General features: G+C 37.7%; 2 protein-coding genes across 4 annotated transcripts in view; one reads left to right on the forward strand and one right to left on the reverse strand.

Annotated features, from left to right (window-relative positions):
* The window catches only part of Tob (Transducer of ERBB2), a 63,417-nt gene that overhangs the window by 3,208 nt on the left and 42,607 nt on the right, over positions 1 to 17,602 (reverse strand). The window contains exon 2 of the mRNA XM_034984286.2: positions 8,431 to 8,730. Coding sequence (XP_034840177.1) covers positions 8,431 to 8,719 — 289 coding nt within the window. The 5' untranslated portion in view covers positions 8,720 to 8,730. The remainder of the gene's footprint in view (positions 1 to 8,430; positions 8,731 to 17,602) is intronic.
* Positions 1,158 to 6,454, forward strand: LOC138404701 (uncharacterized). 3 transcript variants are annotated; one of them, XM_069509357.1, is made up of 3 exons: positions 1,158 to 1,434; positions 3,419 to 3,614; positions 4,787 to 6,454. In XM_069509357.1, exons 2-3 carry the CDS (start codon positions 3,476 to 3,478, stop codon positions 5,623 to 5,625), a joined length of 978 nt encoding a protein of 325 aa, XP_069365458.1. In that variant the 5' UTR covers positions 1,158 to 1,434; positions 3,419 to 3,475; the 3' UTR covers positions 5,626 to 6,454. The 3 variants fall into 3 exon arrangements, with proteins under 3 accessions (XP_069365458.1, XP_069365457.1, XP_069365460.1); XM_069509356.1 differs by lacking the exon at positions 3,419 to 3,614; XM_069509359.1 differs by lacking the exon at positions 1,158 to 1,434 and having other exon boundaries at positions 3,266 to 3,614.

Raw genomic sequence — 17,602 nt, forward strand, 5'->3', positions numbered from 1 at the left:
ATTAAAATACTTAGGGTAGGTACTGGTCATAATTTATTGGTATGGCCTTATAATCTGTTGATAATGTAAACTTATTAAGTGGCGTTGTAGCCTCGTAGGTAAAATAGCCGGCAAGAAGCGGTAGTAGATCGACCTTTAGAACCTTTAGACCTTTGAACACTCATACCTATGTGACATTTTGTCGGTCTCAACGACAGAGACAACGCTCTACAAAACCGCTATCTCTTTCTGAAGGGCGATGTACAATGTACAATATTTTCTTCCGCGTACTGGGAAACTTCGGAGGTTTAAGCAATCAAATATCACAGTCTTTTCAAATACATTTTTTTGTAATTGGCTTCAGGACCTCTACTTATAACTAATAACCTAAATCTAAAGCGAATACTGCAGAGACCTAGGTAATATTATGTTCTATTGAAAAATTCCTATAGGTATTTTTCTTTTTCCTAGGTTTATATAATGCTGTCAGAAATAACTAAAGGTCACACAATATTGTAAAATCGCTGTGTCATGTGTGTTTAGCGAGTGATTGCTGGTTTGATCGGAAGAAGCTAATTTAGACAATGTCAGCGACAAGGACTGAACTGGAAACCGACCGGTTGAAGCCGTGTTCAATCACCGGTCATAAAGTTTATACCATACCTAACTATAATAACATAGCATAGAATCAGGAGGCACGGTAGTGCCTCCGCCAAGACGAGCCAAACTAAAGGACGGGGCACTACCTGTCCCCTTTCTCGAAGCGTTTCGTCGTATTTTCGAATTATCATAGCTTCGGTCTGGATGACGCTAGAAAGCTGAAATTACTTAGCATCTATTTTTTATTCTAATAGAATTTTTAAATATATCCGAATGAATCCACTATTGGTTTGGAATGCTATAGGTAATTAGTTGGGTATTAAATACTTCTTATTATCTACTAACTACTACCTACTAACCATTCATTTTAAGTTTGTTTGTACCTACCTTAGGCATACGATAAATAAACTAGTTTTCTTTCTTTCTTTCTTTCTTTACTATAACAATGCATGGTATTTGGTAGGTGCTAAAGGCTTAGGCAGACAGAACACGGGACGGCAAGTTATATAACGCGTTCATTAATAACTGTGGAACGCGCGTAGGAGAAGCGCTACTGCGCGATTCTAAAGGTTCGTACGCATCTGAGCGGCGCGGCGCGGCGCTTCAGTGAGCTTCACGTCGCGGCACAGAGCTTCAAAATATCATTTCTATCATTTTGTATGGCGCATATCGCACTAGAGCGGCGCGGCGCGGCGCTTCACCGCGCGTTGCCGCGCGGCACGGCGGGAGAGAATATTTTGAAGCGCAGCGAAGCGACGCGCAGTGCAGTGACGCTAGTGCGACATACCCAGCGGCGCGGCGCGGCGCTTCAGTATGCGTACGTCGCTCGAATAAGATACACGCGCATCTTGTTAGGTAAGTATTTAAAGTGCAGGCAAGAATCGGCAAGATAGACCTCAAAATAAATAACGCAGGTTTAGTTTTTGGCACATGACGTGTTCCTCATGCTCTTAGAAGTAGGTATATCCTCAAAAGTCCCAACCCCTAGGATGTCGGCTTCCCCCCTTCCCAGTGTCTAAATGAATAAATGTCTCTCCGAGCGTTATGAGAAAACATCAATGGTAAAAATAATCCTGATTAAATAACTATAATATATTATGTACACATTATACCTACCTACTTCATCTAGGTAGAATTAATAGTTTCGGAAATATGCCTACCTATTGTTGTACTTGTGTTTATATTATACTAGCTTATGCCGCCGACGTCGTCCGCGTGGACTACACAAATTTCGAACCCCTATTTTACCCCCTTAGGGGTTGAATTTTCATAAATCCCTTTTTAGCGGATGTCTACGTCATAATAGCTAGTTAGCTAGCCAGCATGCCAAATTTCAGCCCGATCCGTCCAGTAGTTTGAGCTGTGCGTTGATAGATCAGTCAGTCAGTCACCTTTTTCTTTTATATAGGTATTTAGATATAATATGTACCTGTGTTTACCTGCCTATTTTATATATTCTATTGCACATAAAACAAAGACATTTTGCGAAAATGCTTTTTCTAATGTAATTTCCACAAAACCTAAGGGACTAGCTGATGCCCGCAACTTCGTTCGCGTAGATATAGGTTTTTTAAAAATCCCGTGGGAACTTTTTGATTTTCGGGATAGAACTAGCCTATGTGTAGGTACAAATAGGCTACTTTTATCCTACAGGGTATAATCTATCTCAGGTATATAGGTACGAGTAGGTAATTCCCGGAAATGTGCTCACCTATAGAAAAATCTAAATCCACGCGGACGAAGTCGCAGGCATCATCTAGTTGCACCCGTGTGAACTCTTTGATTTTCCGGGATAAAGAGTTGCCTACCTCTGTCAATTCCCGGAATGCAAGCTACCTCTGGTCCAAACTTCATGTAGATAAGATAAGATAAGATTTATTTATTTGCTTTCATGTGAATGGGCCTTTAACAATCCTGTGGAAACTCTTTCATTTTCCAGGATAAAAAGTAGCCTGTACTTCCCCGGGATGTAAGTCAACTTTGTACCAAATTTCATCAAATTCGGTTAAGCTGTTGAGCCGTGAAAAGCTAGTAGATAGACAGACAAATACACTTTTGCGTTGATAATATAAGTAAGGATATGCATAAATAATTTTTTAAAATTTCCATAAAATCTATCATCATCATCATCATCATCATCAACCGATAGATATGTCCACTGCTGGACATAGGTCTCTTGTAGGATTCTATTACCGACCTGTGTGGTATACCTATTGTTTCTAATGTAATTTCCACAAAAACTATTAGGGACTAGCTGGTGCCCGCGACTTCGTTCGCGTGGATATCATAGGTTTCTTTTTAAATCCCGTGAGAACTTTTCGATTTTCCGGGATAAAAGTAGCTTATGTGCTAATCCAGGGTATAATCACAGCTTTACGATTATAATCTATCTCCATCCCAAAGGGGGTTGAATATTTTAGTATGGAGCCTGGCCCTCCTAGTAGTCCGCCATTTTTCTTTTTAAGGTTCCGTGCCACAAAAGGAAAAAACCGGTCAAGTGTGAGTCAGACTCGCGCACCGGGGGTTCCGTACTAGTCTTATTATTTCAACATTTTGGACGATAAATCAAAGACGATTATACAGATAAAGCCCTTTCATATGATACCCCACTTGGTATAGTAATCTTACTTTAGAAGTTGAAAATACTAATTATTTGTTCAAAACACTTTTTTTGTGATGTATTTTGCGGAAATTACGCTAAACCAGGGAGACATTTGAGGGGTGAAGTGAGGGAAGCCAAAATCTTAGAGGTGGGAACTTTTGAGAAGAAATGTTTAAGAGTATTAGGATTATGTGTGCCAAAAATCAAAATTACGTTATTTATTATATTTATTTATAGATTATACAACTACGTTTTTCATTCAAATTTTGCAAAAACTCCTGGGCTAACTAGAAAATGGAGTTTGATGAAGAGAAACTAATTAATTTAGTTAGTGCTTACCAAGAGCTGTACGATCTCCAACATGAGCACTACATGAACCAATTAAGGAAAAGCAATATATGGGCGGAAATTGCAATAGAAATGGGTGTATCAGGTAAGTGAAACAATGTCTTGGAAATTTTGTTTTTATTCGAATCAGTAATCATATAACTTATTTTTATTCTACTTCTCGCCGACATCCTCTTCTGATTCTATCTCTTTGCCATGGCACTGACCCTTCATTAGAAGTAAAATAATCTTTAAATTTTTCGCGAATCTCGAAGGCATTATGTATGAAATTGCCACCTATCTGTGGTAAATTTTCCCAAACTGCTTCTGATGGTATATTTTCTTCGGTAGATTGTTGTTCATTCAAAAAGGTAACTGTATCATCTCTCAAATAATTGTGAAGACAACAAGTTGCCAGAACTATGTTATCTACATTTCTCGGACAAAGGGATATCGTGCGATAGAAAATTCTAAATTTTTGGCATAATATTCCAAATGCATTTTCTGAAACACGACGTGCACGGCTGTGACGGTAATTATAAATCTTTTTTGATTCATCATCCAATTGCGATGTGCCAGGATAGGGTCTCATGAGGTACGTTTTCAAAGGGAAAGCTTCATCACCTACTATGACATAGGGCATTGGATTGCTTATTACTGACAATGGTTTTGGAGAAGGTACATTTAAGCTCTTACGTTCTAGTTTTTTGCCTAGTTCAGATCGGGAAAGTATACCACCGTCACTGTTTTTTCCAAGATCACCCACATTTACAATTAAAAATTTATAATTTGCGTCCACTAAAGCCATCAACACGATTGAAAAAAACTTTTTATAATTATAGTAAAGTGACCCACTTTTGCCAGGAGCTTGTATTTTTATATGCTTTCCATCCAGTGCTCCTAAACAATTAGGATAGTTCCATTTGTTATGAAAATCTTCGGCAATTTTTTTCCACATTTCTTCATTTGGCTCAGGCATAACTAATTTTGATAACACTTCCCAAATAACTGCGCAAGTAGTATGGATGATTTCTTGAACAGTTGAGTAACCGAGGCGAAAACTTTCTCCTATTGTTTTGAAGGAATCTCCAGTCGCCAAAAATCTGAAAAAAAGCATTACTTATTTTATTTATTTATACTACTACGAGACTACTTAAAAATTTAATATTTCTTAAAATTAGGGTATAAATAATTTGTTTGATTTAAATAGAAAATATTTTATAGAATACACTTTAATATTTTGAAAAAATACTAATTTCTTTAAATGATTATTTTCAGCTAAAATTTGTAAAGAAAGATGGAAGTCGTTGCGAGATAGCTACAACAGAAGTCTCAAGAGACAGAAGACTAAAAGTGGAGATGGAGTGTCGTCGTTGAAAAGGTGGCGGTTTGAAGAACAGATGGCTTTTCTGCGACCTTTCTTTTCCGAAAGAAAGGTCATCAGCAACTTGGAAACCGTCGAAGATGCATCAAATGTGGACAATGACGTATTTACTATAAGTTCCACTCCACCATTGACTGCATCAACCATGTTTGCTGACATGAGAAGAAGAAAAACCAAAAGAGTTATACCGCGAAAATCTGAGGTCGCAACACTGTTGCAAAAATATATAGATAGCCGGGAAAATCAGTCACCAAACACTAACAATAACCCCATACATTCTTTTTTCGCAGCAATGGCCAATACAGTTATAACTTTCCCTCCGGATATTCAACTAAAGATTAAAAATCAGTTATATTTAGCTGTTTCGCAAGCTGAATTTGATCTTCAGCAGAGTGTTAATGCTGCTGAAGGTCGAATTCAGCTCATTCAGCAGGATCTTCAATATAATATACCTAGACCAGAAAACCAGTACCTTAGCACTGAGTCTGAGTCTCCAACTCCTACACCTACACAAGCAAGAACCAGATTTTTGAGTTCTGAGTCTGAGTTAGAATATACTGATGTTCTAGCTCAGACTCAGTCAGAGAATCCACCTCCTTCCAATTCAATAAAGACTGAATGCGATGTTTCAGCAAGATCCAACGTGGATCTTGCTGAAACATCGCGTCCTACAAATTCTAAACAATATTCTATTACTCCAGATGGTACTTTGGTGATATATGATAATTTGTAATAGGAAGTATGCCTGTATTTTTTTTTTACTATTTTTAATTCACCTTTTACATTGTTGTAACTTAAAACAACCTACAAGTCAACCATTTTGAAAAAACTTTGTTTCAGTGGCCAGTGATAAAACATGTGTCAATCGACGGGATAAGTGATTACAATCGAAAAGCATTCCATGATAAAACGTCGTAACTGATATACTTTTCAACCATTTTAAAATTACAGCCCAAAAACTGTACAAGTTTTCGATTTTTAAATTTAATTCTTTGAATAACTTGCAAATTTTCTGTAAAAATTACTATGGCACTTATCCTGCGGATTGTTTTAAAAACATCTACGTTTCGTTAGCTATCCATTGGTTCAAAAAATTTACAAAAAAATCATAAAATCAAGAAAAAATTACACAACAAAGAAACCAGGTAGAAAATTCTAACAAATGCTATTGCCAAAGAATTAAATCAGAATCAATGTAAAAACGAGTTTAATGCAAATTCGTTAAAGATTATTTTTCAATGAGGTCAAAAGGTAATATAAAATCAGTCAAGTGCGAGTCGAGCTCGCACACGAAGGGTTCCGTACCATCTAAATTAAATAATTTACAGGGTAATTTTGCTCTGAATTAAATACTTTTAATAATTTCATCAAGTACTTATTTAATTCGCAAATTTAAATTTTGCTCGCTTATTTTAAACTTTTAATTTTATTTTTATGGTTCTATACTTCAAAAGAAAAAAGGAACCCTTATACCCTCACTTCAGTGTCTGTCTGTATGTCTGTCTGTCCGTCTGTCTGTCGTGTCTGTCAAGAAAACCTAAAGGGTACTTCCCGTTGACCTAGAACCATGAAATTTGGAAACTAGGTAGCACAACTAAAGCAATAAATCCGAAAACAGTGGATTTGTGGTTACATCACACTAAAAAATTACAATGTGTTGATGAACAAATAACTAGTATTTTAATTTTTAAAGTAAGAACTAGGTATACCAAGTGGGGTATCATATGGAAGGACTTTACCTGTATATTCTAGAACAGATTTTTATTTATTTTTATACCTAATAGTTTTTGATTTATCGTGCAAAATATCGAAAAAAATACCCGAGTACAGAACCTTCGGTGCACGAGTCTGACTCGTACTTGGCCGATTTTTTATTCACATACAAGTTAGCCTTTGACTGCAATCTCACCTGGTGGTCAGTGATGATGCAGTCTAAGACGGAAGTGGGTAGCCTGGAAGGAGTATGGCAGTTTTTACTAAATCCATTCCCCATAGGTATCTTTACGGCGTCGTACCGAAACGCTAAACCGCTTGGCGGCACGGCTTTGCTGGTGAGATGGTAACTAGCCACTGCCGAAGCCTCCCACCAGACAGTAATTAATAATTAAGTAATTAAATAAAAAAGAACTACCTAAGGAGATAAAAAAACAGTGGTTGTGGTAGGTATAATGTCAAGACAATAAAGATTCAGGGGAAAAATCAAGTGGAAAACCACACGCATTTTCCCTATTCTATGTTTATATTTTATGTTTCCTATTCTATGTTTGTATTTTATTTTAATTGAATTATAACGTTTTAGTAAAATAAGTTTTTGTTGTTTTTGTTGTGTTCGAAATTTAAATTAAAAATAAATGGTACTTACCTAACTGTAACCATGAGTCTTTCTTCTGCACTGATTGATTTTCTAAAACGTGTATCCTGTTGCTTTATATATGGTTTTATCCAGTGCAATAGCTTAAAGAATTTTGTCTTCGACATTCTGAAGTAAATGTGAAATCGTACAGAGTCATTAAGAAGGCGAGGAAACAAAATGTGATATTCGCCTTCTTGATAGCGTGACTTTGGTATGTCAGCAATCCATTTCTTCTTCTTTTTTTTCTCTTCCATAATTCGTTCTTCTTCTGCACACAACAATGAAATAATAATTAAATCCTCTTCACTGTCGCTCATCTTGCGACGTTGTTGCTCGTACGCGAACGGGTATAAAAGTGACGCGCAAGTGACGCGAGGTGCCGCGTACTGAAGTTGTAGTGCGGTAGGCACCGTCGAGCGGCCTGAGGTGAAGCGTTCTGCAGTCGGACTGAAGCGCCGCGCCGCGCCGCTCAGGTGCGTACGAACCTTAAATCGCGCTTAGTCTTACCATAGAGCTACTTGGTAGTATAATGAGCAGAGCAACATAGCATTCTGTATTACAAATTGTAGGTACTATGCACCTAGCGCTTAAATAGCTGGTAGGTAGTACCTACCAGCAGTGGCGTGCAACTCATAGAGGCATAAAAGCGCTGCTTACCCAAGAAATAGTTAACTCGGTTGAAATTGCTCAATGCTCATTATTCTTTGACTTGCTTACCTAACTACTGCTTACCCTGGCTTTAAACCCTATGCACGCCACTGCCTACCAGCTATTTAGGCGTGCGTCCACGAGCACTTTGCCAATTCATGATACTGTATCATAATGAAAATGGTTAAAAGCTACGATGAATTTTTTCTTATCTACTAATAGATAGGCTAGATATCGTAGCATCAATCAAAAATTGTTCTACGTATACAGACGTAACGCTTCGCATTGAGAAATCAAACCAGATATAGATAGTTCAATCCACGAAGACGCGCCCCACAATTTTACCAACGTGCGGGGAAACTACGGGATGCGGGGAGTAATTTTTACCCAATTTATCTTCGTCTGTGTGTGTGTGTGTGCCCACATTGCTGATTGGAGGATTATGATAGAACTTACTCTAACAGTTAAACGATTAGGACAAAGAGTAGGGCGCGTCATCATGGATTGAACTATCTATAAACATCATTAAATAATTACCTGGATCAACCCACACAGCGAGATCCCGTGGAAGGTGCTCAAGGACATCTCGTACAGGTACACCAGATTCCCGCGCCGCGCGTTCCAGAACCGGGTCTAAAGGTCCGCCCGTCTTGAGACACCTGAACGCCGACCCCCGGCACGGCCGGTCGGGGTACCAGTGACCCCGGAACTTGTCCTTTAACGCCTTCTCCAGTTCTTCCCCGAAGATGTTCACCCGCCGCCTTGGCAGCTTGTTATATAGATACGATATGACGAAGTTTAGCGCCACTTGTACTTCAATATGCATCTTTGGTGTTACTGTGGACAAAAGAAAACTTTAATTAACTAATGATAATAATATGTATAAGTATATTTTCCAAAACAAAGCCACTAAAGGAGTAGATGGACAGGATCCATAGATCCTTACCAAAACCTAATTAAGAAAAGAAACTTCTCAACAGATGTGCGATGGGTTTTCCGCGATTTAAGTAGGTTCCCTGTTGTGGAGACTGGAGATTAATGAAAATAAAATCGATTGCAACATTTGTATCGAACAGTCAAAAAAACAAATATACCGACAAGAAAGCGAAATTTTTTGGCAATTATACCTATATTTTTTAACAATGATTATGTCTGGAGAAATTCAAGATGCTACGCATGAGGTGTGGAGTGAAATTTGTGGAAGAGTGGTTTCCAAGAAATGGGAAAAGAAACAACCTATCAAGACAAACAGAGGAATTAAATAAGGAAAACAAAAAATAAAATAAGTAGGGGAATAAACTGAGATTTCACTTTATTTTAAGACAAGCTAAGATATAAGAAACAAAGCTAGAAGGGGCAATCAGTTAAAATACCTAGTTATGAAAAGGCCCTGCTCAACAGCTGTGCGATGTTACAGACAATTTTTAATAAAATGATCATGCGTCTTACAAAATCACATATTATCTGAAGATCGATGTTTTTATCTCGCTGATAACGATGTTGTTACATGGAAACTGTGTAGGTACAGATAGCAAACTTGTGTTGCTCTAAATATCAAATTCGTAAACCTTGGTGACTATGATACATTCTATTGCCAAGGTAAACGGTTATTTTATACTAGTACCTAGATCAAAAAGTGTAGAACCGACGGGATTGGTACTAAATCGATTAAGTATAAAACTTAATATCCACTGTGATTTATTCAAGAACGAAGAATGTAGGACGGTTTTAGGACCCATAATACCTAATTATTAATACTCCGGATTTGTTTACCCGTGATTCATTATAATTCAGTAAGCACCTAAAATCTTAATGTGAGTAAGCCGTTACCATTACCACAACCACGCCAAAACGCTGGCCGCAGAAATATTTTTTGAGTTATCGCCAAAAAACGGGGGAAATTTCAAAAAAAAAATTCATAATACATATTAATTCTCATTCTTAGACCAAGATTTTTAGTTAAGTAGCTTTTAGTTTGGTTCTACGTAGCATTCTTTATTAGAATAGAATAGAAAAATTTCCACGTTTCTTGGCAATAACTCAAAAAATAGTTTTTGCACTTAACGGCTTTTATTTAAAGGATGGCAGAATGGATTATATAGATTGTAGAACGTTCGAGCCTTTAATTAGAACCGATCCGATGATAAATAAGCAGATTCTATCGATTGTTTGATGACATACCGATTACCCGTCATTTACATAGTAGGCTAAGGCTATCTATTCAGAAATAGGAAAAGGCTTTTTCTTTGTCTAAAGGAATCGATTTTACTAATTAAATCGATCTGTTTCTGAGAACAGCGCTACTGCCAATTTGTTATGTATTATTTAGTGTCTATTTATACCTACTTAGGACGAGCGTAAATAGACAGAGTGTAGTTGATTTGAAACTACATACCTGTATTCACCTTGATGAACCTATTTTACATAACGTTTGTTTTACATAACGTTGAATTTTTGTGTAGCTATAGGTTCTACTAAAATACTAGCTACTGAAAACAAAACATGGAATATGTGCACCGCCGCTTTTATGGTAAAGCTAGGTAAATAAGTCTTAGTTTAAAATTGCAGGGGTGCTGCACCCCGGTGTTGCCGGTGTGCCTCGCGTCTTAGTTTCATTTTTTAAGAACGATAAACCAGTATGCAGATTAAATCCGGTAAAATTTAGACATACCTACCTACTTATCCCTTATCCAAATCTAATCTCGTAGCAACTTGAGTGAATCGATCAAACCCAAAAATTTGTGCATAGGTACCTACGTTGAGCTTCTTTTCTGAAAAGAACCCATTTGTGTAGGTACATCTGAAAACAGCTCCATGTAAATAAAGAAATAAATGTACTAAAATGCCTTTTTTGCTTTCTAACATTTTTTCCTGTGGTAATCTATATTATATAAAAGGAGAAGGTGACTGACTGACTGACTGACTGACTGATCTATCAACGCACAGCTCAAACTACTGGACGGATCGGGCTGAAATTTGGCATGCAGATAGCTATTATGACGTAGGCATCCGCTAAGAAAGGATTTTTGAAAATTCAACCCCTAAAGGGGTGAAACAAGGGTTTCAAATTTGTGTAGTCCACGCGGACGATGTCGCGAGCATTAGCTAGATATTTATAATTTGTTTAAAAAAATAATCTCCATGCCCTAAATGTGTTCATAGTTTATGCCTATGTTTAAAGCAAGATTAATCACAAAGGAGCTGAGACGCAGGTATGGTTTATCTCGATCTGACGCCACGAGGCCGAGAACCAGTGATAGAGAGCTATCGATCAAAGTGTCGATTCTCGATTATCGGTACTTGTGCTATTAAGGACTTGTTCCTTAACGGCTTGTTATGTCTTTGTAAGAGAATCGGATTAGGTATAACTTACTTAGGTATTTTAAGTTAAGTGACCGTTTCAATTATTTTACAAGTAGATAAGTATACGTTTTGATGGTAGTTTAAGTAGGTATACGTTAAAAAGCGGTGAGAGCGTGGCTAAGACGTCGGCGTCAGCCTCCTTATCGGGGGTCCAGGGTTCGATCCGGGGCACATGTTACTTTTCAGAGCTATGTGCGTTTTAAGCAATTTAACATCACTTGCTTTAACGGCGAAGGAAAACATCGTGAGGAAACCTATGTGCCTGAGAGTACCTATTCCATAATATTATCAAAGGTAAGTAAAGTCTGTCAATCCGCACTCGGCCAGTGTGATGGACTATGGCTAAACTTTTTTCATTCTGAAAGGAGACCCATACTCAGTATTGAGCTGATGATATGTTGACTATGTCATTCTCTTTACACTTCAGCTGAGAATTCGATTGATTTCAACGTTTGCCACAGAGATAGCTAGTATCTCAGAGATGGGCATAACATATTTATCTAGGGAAAACAAAGGATTTCTACAGGATTTTAAAGAAACGTTAATTCTGGCGCTGCTAAGTACTAAATATAAAAGTTTTGTTTTGATGCCGGGCGTTGCTCCCAATCTGTCTATTCACACTTCGGGCTGGCTAATTTTATTTCCGTACCGAATTATCTTCGGCCTTCCTCAGACGTTATTATAGATCAGGCTACAACATAGATCTTTGAATGAGCAGAAGGCGTATTTTTACGTTTTGTAGTTAATTTATTTTCAAACTATGATGCCCGCGTCTTCGTCCGCGCGGACAGCTTTTTAAGAAACCCGTGGGAACTCTTTCAATTCTATCTTTGTAGAGCAAGTAGATGCTACCCGCGAGTTTGCCCGCGTGGATTAAGTTTTTTTAAATACACGTAGGAAAATTGGTGATTTTCCGGGATAAAAGTAGCTTATGTCAGTTTCCGGGATCCAAGCTATCTCTGTACCCGTAAAAATCGGTTAACAGACTTTTAGGAGTCCCCTTGGGACTCTTTGATGATCCGGGATAAAATAGCATGCCCATCTCCGGGGGTAAATTAACTCAGTATAAATTTTATCAAAATCGTATAAACGGATGGGCCGTGAAAAACTGTCTGACAGACAGACACGCTTTTGCATTAATTATAATATTAGTATTATTATCTTCTTATCTATAGAAAAGGAACAGCTGACTGACTGACTGACTGATCTATCAACACATATCTCAAGCTACTGGACGGATCTGGCAGAAATTTGAAATGGAGACAGCTATTATATGACGTAGACATCCGCTCAGAAAGGATTTTTGAAAATACAACTCCTAAGGGGGTAAAATAGGGGGTTGAAATTTGTGTAGTCCACGCGGACGAAGTGGATAAGGTAGTTATTTTATAGGCAAGATTGTAATACTACGACGCGATCTCCCACGTTGCTTCAGGCGGCGCCCATAATCCGTTCATGACCTTTGCCCAGCCTTTCAGCGAAGAAAGTAAGACAATTACAAATCAAATTGGCTCAAATAGGATTTTATGTCAAAATTTAATTTCAACGTTTATTGGTACTAGTTAAACTATTGCTCTTTTAGCCTTCACGAGGCTTCTTTTGAAAACGGTCTCGGTTTTTAACGTGAAACTTACTTTGACTACAGACTGTTCATTATAACTTGGCCCTGCCGTCACACATCGGTAAGTCTGAAATATCTAGATTCCGTGACTTCCAGGTGCGGTGGTATCCACGAGGATTTCCCTACGAAAAAAGGGCCCACAAGGCGGACAAATGATACCAAAAGAGTGGTAGGGAGCCGCTAGACGCGGCACCAGACCGTGGAGTGAGGAAACTCTTGCAAGAGACCTACTTATGTCCAGCTGTGTACAATTGAAAATCCACCGTTCGAACCGGATCGCATCATTTACAGAATTGTAATACTTGAGCTTGAATTAAAATGGTCCCTAATAGGATTACTTATAAAAATTGCATCTTCCTGAAAATCCAACCTGAAATGTTGCGCACTCTAACTATAGAGCGTTAGCAATAAAAACAACGTAAGCAATAAATAATTAATATTTACTGACTGGCAAAGTGTGAAAATTAAGGGCTATAAGTACATTATTTTTATCGAGAAATTTTCGAAAATCTAGCCCGCTTATGAAAGCCGTAAGAAGATTTATTGTTCGAGATAATACAAGAGCACTTCGCAGTTTTCTCCCCAGTCTATTTCTTTGCAACGTGACTGCTTTTATAATCGCGATCAAGAGCTTATGCAATACGTGAGTTATCTGAGTTACTTTTTAAGTTTTCATAATATTCATCATCATAAATTATTATCAACCTGTGGATTGAACATAGGCCTTCCTTCCTTCCTTCCTTCCTCCCTTCTTGAGTGATACTTACCTCATTGAATAGATATTTTAAAAAAATACTGTCAACAGAGTTTCTCAGGCAATCTTTGTCAAGAAATAATTTTCGTCAGTTTTTGCGTGACTACTAAGTACCAATGCTAATGCGTGTTCTGATGCACACTTCACCAGTTTTTATTATTGTTCATATTAAAAAAAGGCTGAGGGAATGTTAATTGAGTAGGTATAATAAAGTAGGTAGATATTATTAGATATCTATTGGAGGGTTTAAACACAGATATTTTAAAAGTCCAGAGAGGCAAAGCTCATACAACAATTGTATTTTAAAAAGTGAATGCAAATCTATACGCTTGTGTGTATGACATTACGCATAGCGACATAGACTACATAGATATCGGCGCGGGGCTAACGCATCTTTTAACACATACGAGCGTGCTCGAAAATGGTGAACTAGGGTTGGATTTAAATTAGAGTTTAAGTTATTTCATTGCTAAAGTCACAAACTCAAGATTACAGGTATCAGGAGCTCAATTCCACTCTACAAAGAACTTATTGTTGCAAATATTATATCAAATTGTAAGATTATATCTCACGGAGCAGGTACGCCATTGCGGTGTAAGCCAACTGTGAATTACTTTGAGGTTAACTTTTAAATCTGTCTGAACGCTGAATACGAAGCATCTACTCCTTTTACTGCGGTATTTTACTGTATCTCTTTACCTTTAATATGAATTAAATGACTGAACTCTGTGAATCATAGGGATAATAGGGTCTTGGGCTCTAGTAATAAAATTATGTGATTTTTTGTATAGTGGTAGTTTATGGGGCTAGAAGTCATTATTGAAGATAATTTCCCCATAAACTACCGCCATACAAAAAATCACATCATTTTATTACTACAGACCAATACCCAGTTTCTTGACAAAAAATTGAATGATTTAAGAATAAAGTTTCAGATGTAAACTAAAAAATTAACTGTGCTCTACCTACGTCATATCTTGCAAGATGCGTGCAACATGCTCAATCACGGTACGCCAGTATAATATTGTGCTCATATAATGCTGGTTCAAAAAAGATAATAATCGTATTAATACAAAAAAAACCCGGTTAAAAACATTTTAAACCCAAAAAGCGGCAAATACCGATCGGTTACAAACGTAATTATTTGCCTTATATCGTTCCGCAACGTTCTTATACCGCTAAAACGTTACTTCCTACAGTCTACAGGTGTAAATTTTAGATAGAAAGGAACATAGAATTCTAATTATTATGCCTAAAATAAGCCTCGTTCGTTGAAATATTATGCAGGTATCTCTAGGGTTGCGGAGTAACGAGGTGTTGTCGGTCCCTTGTGCTGCGTCGTGCGGTGTGGGTGAGGGTTTTAGTCGGTACGAGTCCAACATAACCACTGTGCTCCCCCGTGGCCAGTGGTATCCATGATGAATTTTCCTCACGAGAAAAAAGTACGTACGTAGGTACTACGCTCTAAGTTAGGTACAAGGAAAATCCCTTACACCGGCTAAAATAGACGAAACATTATAATATTACGGATCACCCAGCTTGTCTAAGGGTTTTGAATTTAGATAAGGGTCTAACAGGAGGGTCCAGTTATAAAGTGGACCTCAAAACCTCTGCTAAGCTCTGCTAAGTTCCTAACTTTGTTAAAATCGCTTGTTACGGGAGAAGAAGCTGCGATCTTAGTTAGATTTTACCTCGGAAAGTTTCAAACTTTGCGAGTTACCGACGTAGGTACCTAATATTTAGTTAGGTACACTCCGAAATTATGCAATATAAAATTAAATTGTGTAACTTCTTAAGGTAAGTTTTGTGTAGTTCAAAACTGGTGACCGCCCGCGGCTTTGCTCGGCCAAAATATGAATCCTTTTTATGGCCATTTTCAAAAATCCGGCCTTATTTCTTGTCAACATTATAAAGGGAACCTTCGTGCATTCCAGCTTTTCATAATTTTTCTAACTTGTTATTGCAACTTCTGCCGATAGATATGTATCTACTACTCGTGCGCAATAAGTTCAGACCTCTGGGACGCGTGGTTGTACTGTAGACAAAAATCGGAGCGCGTCGTCGTTGCGTGACGTAAGCAAGTACGAGACTAAGATGTTAAAAAAATGGCGTTGTCTACAGTACAACACGGGAGCTTGAGGGGAAGTTACAGGGCAAGCGGGCGGAGGGTTGCATTCCAGGCGAGTCTCAACTTATCGCGCACGGGTAAGGAAAAGCTGACAGACTACTTGGCTAATTGACTGATCTATCAACGCACAGCTCAAACCACTGGACGGATCTGGCTGAAATTTGACATGCAGATAGCTATTATGACGTGGACATCCGCTAAGAAAGGATCTTTGAAAATTCAATCCCTAAAGGAGTAAAACAGGGGGTTTGAAATTTGTGGAGTCCACGCGGACGAGGTCGCGGGCGTATGCTAGTATACACTTATCTACAGTACGCGGCAGAAAGTAATGTACATCGATCTTTAGAATGGCATTTGGCTTTGTAGAGCGTTGTCTCTGACATTTATACCTATAATATGACGTTTTGTCGGTCTCAACGACAGAGACAACGCTCTACAAATCTGCTATCTCCTTCTAAAGGTCGATGTACATTACTTTGTGCAGCGTACTTTACTTACTAAAGAAATGGTACTACTTACTATAAATCGTATGTAAGTTCGTGGCGGTTGCGTGATGTCGCGTTATTACGTGTGAACGCAAATATTAGCAGTCTAGTTTTATTTATTACCCACATGCCACATTATGATCGCGAATTCGGATTTGCTATAATTATTATTGTTATTTCAGAATACTGTAGTTTCGTTATTTTCGTAATAGACAAAATTGCCTTCTATATTTTAGACGTCCATTCTCAAAAAGGAGGAGGTTATCAATTCGTCAATATATTTTTATGTTTTGTTTTTATATGTAACAGCTTTTTGCTAATTAATTTCGTACTTAATATTATTTATCTACTAATATTTATGTAGGTATTTACTTTTTATTTATTTAAGCTCACAATGACGATAGCGGGCTAACTTAGGGCTGTTTTATTAAACACCTACCTCATATCGCTTTCTAGTTTCTACACGGTATCGTACTGGAACGCTTAATCGCTTAGCGGCACTGTTTTGCGTGTAGGGTGGTAACTACACTACCCACCAACTACTCCCCCACCAGACCACACCAGTGACAATTCTAGAAGTTATAAATTCCGAAACTGCCCCTGAAGGGAGTCGAACCTGGGACCTCCCAGTTATAAGACCACAGCGCTCACCACTGCGCCAGGGAGGTTAAAAACGAAGTGGTATTTTATTTAAGGAGCCTTTTAGTTTAGGTATATTCTTCCAAGCTATTGTATTTGTAGAGATCAAAGACGGCTTATGTAGGTAAAGTAGATAAGTATATGGGTAAAATCAATACATGGACATAACTAAGCCATTAGGCTGGTAGCAAATACCTACCTATTTTAGGCACGTGATTAATCGTAAGTTAAATCTATCGACCTTGATGATATATCAAGGTCTTTAATATAAGACTTAACTTTAGGTAGGTTTACGTATAGGGTTATTCCGGACCATAATAATAATTAATTGACTGTGGTTTAAGACATATCTTAAGATGAACTGAAGAAACAACAGGAATTCATCAATGATCTATCATTGTGTCATTTACCACGAGATTAAAGCGTCGGACTACTGTGTTTTTTTATACTGTGACAAGACTGTGTCTTATAAGGAAGAACATAGCAATTTATTCCGAAAATAAATAAGTTAATATGTAAGAAACAACAACATGTAATAAAACCATGGAAATCACAAGAGATCCTAATATAAACAGTATTTTTTTCTTGGAGTAAGCAAACATATTTTTCGTACGCCCGTAAAAGGTTCATGAAAATTCATAGAAACAAGTCTATCAGACAAACATGCCGTAAACCCGTTTTATTATAATGGTCGCAGTTTCGTAGCTTAGCTTTGACCT

This window comes from Maniola hyperantus, chromosome 3 (genome assembly GCF_902806685.2).
Source record: "Maniola hyperantus chromosome 3, iAphHyp1.2, whole genome shotgun sequence".
Classification (NCBI taxonomy): domain Eukaryota; kingdom Metazoa; phylum Arthropoda; class Insecta; order Lepidoptera; family Nymphalidae; genus Maniola; species Maniola hyperantus.

Bases quoted from the DNA above. Each gene is read 5' to 3' on its own strand.
- LOC138404701 (XM_069509356.1), top strand. From the start codon at position 1,239: ATGGCGCATATCGCACTAGAGCGGCGCGGCGCGGCGCTTCACCGCGCG. The intron at 1,435-4,786 runs GTAAGTATTTAA...GATTATTTTCAG, and splicing joins ATACACGCGCATCTTGTTAG to CTAAAATTTGTAAAGAAAGA.